The sequence below is a fragment of the Galeopterus variegatus genome, unplaced genomic scaffold, assembly GCF_000696425.1.
Source record: "Galeopterus variegatus unplaced genomic scaffold, G_variegatus-3.0.2 Scaffold2843, whole genome shotgun sequence".
Lineage (NCBI taxonomy): Eukaryota > Metazoa > Chordata > Mammalia > Dermoptera > Cynocephalidae > Galeopterus > Galeopterus variegatus.
This window is the reverse complement of record NW_007728954.1, coordinates 100,146-102,964: the sequence shown is the minus strand read 5'-3', so window position 1 is coordinate 102,964 and position 2,819 is coordinate 100,146. Positions and strand designations below refer to the sequence as shown.

The window sequence follows — 2,819 nt, the reverse complement described above, 5'->3', positions numbered from 1 at the left end:
AAAAAAAAAAAAAAAAAAAAAGAAAAGAAAGAGTGCTGAGACAGAGAACTGGGGAGGAAGAGAGAGAGCTATATTGGTGATTATGAGAACATGAAAAGGTAAGCCAGACAGACTGCAGAAAACCACGTGAGGGAAGAGAAGAGAGCGAGTGGAGATGGAAGGAAGGGACAAGTCTGCGCACAGACATCCCTGGGCACTTGCCAGTAGATCTGTGCTGAAGTCTGGTGGTGATGCGAATACAGGAAGACAGCACACAAGGGTCAGGCCAAAGAAAAAACTTAGAAGGGATGCTCCAGGTAGCCACTATACCCTGGAGGCTGGGGGCACTGCACTGGCCAAAACTCAGGGGCTTTAAGTCCAACTTAGTAATGGATTGAGGCTCCAGGCCCTGCCTTTCCCATCCCAGAAGCACCTTCCCCAAATCCATGGGCTCTGACAACACAGGAGCGACTCAGGCAGCGGCCACACCTGTGTTTGTGGAGGAGGAGGGGCAGCCCTGTTAGGAAGTAGATTAGAACTCTTCCAGCCTTGAAAATGTTTGAGGCACCACGGGTGAAAAGCCCCACACTGAGTGGACACGTTCCTCCCCAGGACATGCCATGCCACGCTTTTCACTTGGTCTGGTCACGAGGACCTGTACTAACCCAAAGGGACTCAGCACCACTCACTGCCCCTCCCTGCATACTTTCCAGTCTGCTTTTCCACTTCTCTCAGAGCTGACCACATCAACCCCCGCTGGTACTGCTGCTCCCACCCATCATCTTCGGGCTGTCAGGCATCATGTGGTCTGAAGGTGGTCAGCTCAGTCATGATCAGATATGTGGGGGGAAGACAGGAAGCAGCAGCAGCGTGGCTAAGTTACATCCGCCCAGCAATAAGTCAGCAGTGCCTGTCTTCCCACTCAGAGGAGGTATAACATACCGCTTGGTCCCACGAAAGTACATACTAGAAAGTGCATTAAACCAGGCACTGTGGATTTCAACACTATCTCAACTGCCCCTATTTCCCACAAAAATAACACAAGCAAATGACCAACAACAAAATCCCCAGCTTTTCGGGATTGAGAAGTCAATTTTCCAGAAATGGAGAAAAGTTTACTTTGATTTTTCAATGACCCAAAATATCAAGACTATATATGGGCTGCTGAAATGTAAGTGGAATGCAGATGGCTTCATAAGGCATTATTGCAAGGAAAATGGATTACAACCCTATGAAGGGCAGCCATTAGAGAAGCTAAAGAAAATTAAACAAATCTAAAAAAGAGCCATTTAGTCCTTTTTGCAAGCTGTGGCCACCCTGCTCGATTCTACTTGATGCACACGGGCAGTTCCCATTAAGGCAAACTGCAGACGTGCAACAGAGGGGAGCAGAACACTTATAAAATAGCCAGTTGGAGTTCGTCTGGAGTGAGATGCTTCTGCTAAAATTGCAAGGCATCTCCCAAACTGCTAAAACATGCCAGTTGCTTTAGGTTTCTGATAAAACTCTCCACTTTTGTAAAGTTGGTCAACAGAGAAAGGAAAATGAGTACGGATTATGGGCTCAGCTCTATAAATGACCATGCACCATGACCCCCCCCAGCCACACCCACTTCAGGAGGTAAATTTGTTGCAAAGGACAAGATGTGCTGTACAGTTTCCTAGGCACAGTTTCCACAAAACACCAGAGGGGCTGGAAACCTACAATAGAAGGCTCTACAGATCTGGAGAAATAAAACATGATTGCATACAGGAAATGTTTCATTCTACCTCACAATGATCTCTATATCCACTCAAAGTAAAGAGATTTAGCATGGGGAAGAAAACTGCTGGCTAGAGTCTTGATTAATGTACACATGACATTAGCTGTTTGTCCTGTTGTGAGACTGGATGTGAGCCCTGATACCTTCAAAGCGCTGGATAGGCTGGCGCTTGGTATTCATGTAGATGGCTGTCTTATACATGAGATATTCTGCTGAAGACCATGGAAAACTTCAAAAATCTCCTGGTTAAGGAAAAGCGTTTGCTTTACCTAAAGTAAATTGGACTTGCCAACTAATGCCACATAGCAATAAGAAGGCCAAGCCATTCTGGCCCACTGCCACTAACAATGGTTTGCCAAATGCCTGTGCCATTCCAAAAGGGCTAGAGCAAGGACAGAGCACAGCATATTACCTTCACAGGGAAAATCTCTTGTCCAAATCCATCCAAACGCTCCACTTCATTGATGTACATAAGCTCAGCTTCTGCTGGCAGGATTCCACTAAAACCAAAAAAGTGTCAAAGGAGGAAATGGTTAAGGGCAGTGGTCACTGGAAGGTCCCTACCCTCTTAATGGCAAGTTCCAGAGCTGTGGTTTAGCTCTAGTTTCTGGGAAGAGCAATCATTACCCAACTGTGAAGGTATGGTGCATTACTAAGTAATTCATTAACATCTTCCCCAGGAGCCTTTTACTCAACAGGGAATAATGAGAGGAAGGTAAAGTATTTAATTAAGAGCCACAGCCCTATAAACACTAAATAATTATTCCCAACATCCCTATAAGTAATGCTACCTGCTTCAAAAAGGAAAGTTATTTTTCTCTCACCTGGCCAGCCTGCCTCCCAGATTTGATAACAGATTTTTAGAAAGTTCACAAAGAGAAATTCTCCTGGCCAACAACTTGACATTTGTGTGGGCATTCTGGTGAGAAATAAAGGAAGGAAGGAAGAAAGAAAGAAGGGGAGAGAAGGAAGGGAGAGAGGAAGGGAGAAAAGGAGAAAGGGAGAAAGGGAGAAAGGAAGAGAGAGAGGAAGGGAGAAAGGAAGAGAGAGGGGAAGAGAGAAAGGGAGAGAGGAAGGA

The 2,819-nt window shown here is 45.6% G+C and overlaps 1 protein-coding gene across 1 annotated transcript in view; it reads right to left on the bottom strand.

Moving 5' to 3' along the window:
* Positions 1-2,819, bottom strand: part of PTPN14 (protein tyrosine phosphatase, non-receptor type 14) — a 111,825-nt gene that overhangs the window by 39,578 nt on the left and 69,428 nt on the right. Inside the window, exon 6 of the mRNA XM_008583162.1 lies at positions 2,154-2,241. Within this exon, the coding sequence (XP_008581384.1) occupies positions 2,154-2,241 (88 nt within the window). The remainder of the gene's footprint in view (positions 1-2,153; positions 2,242-2,819) is intronic.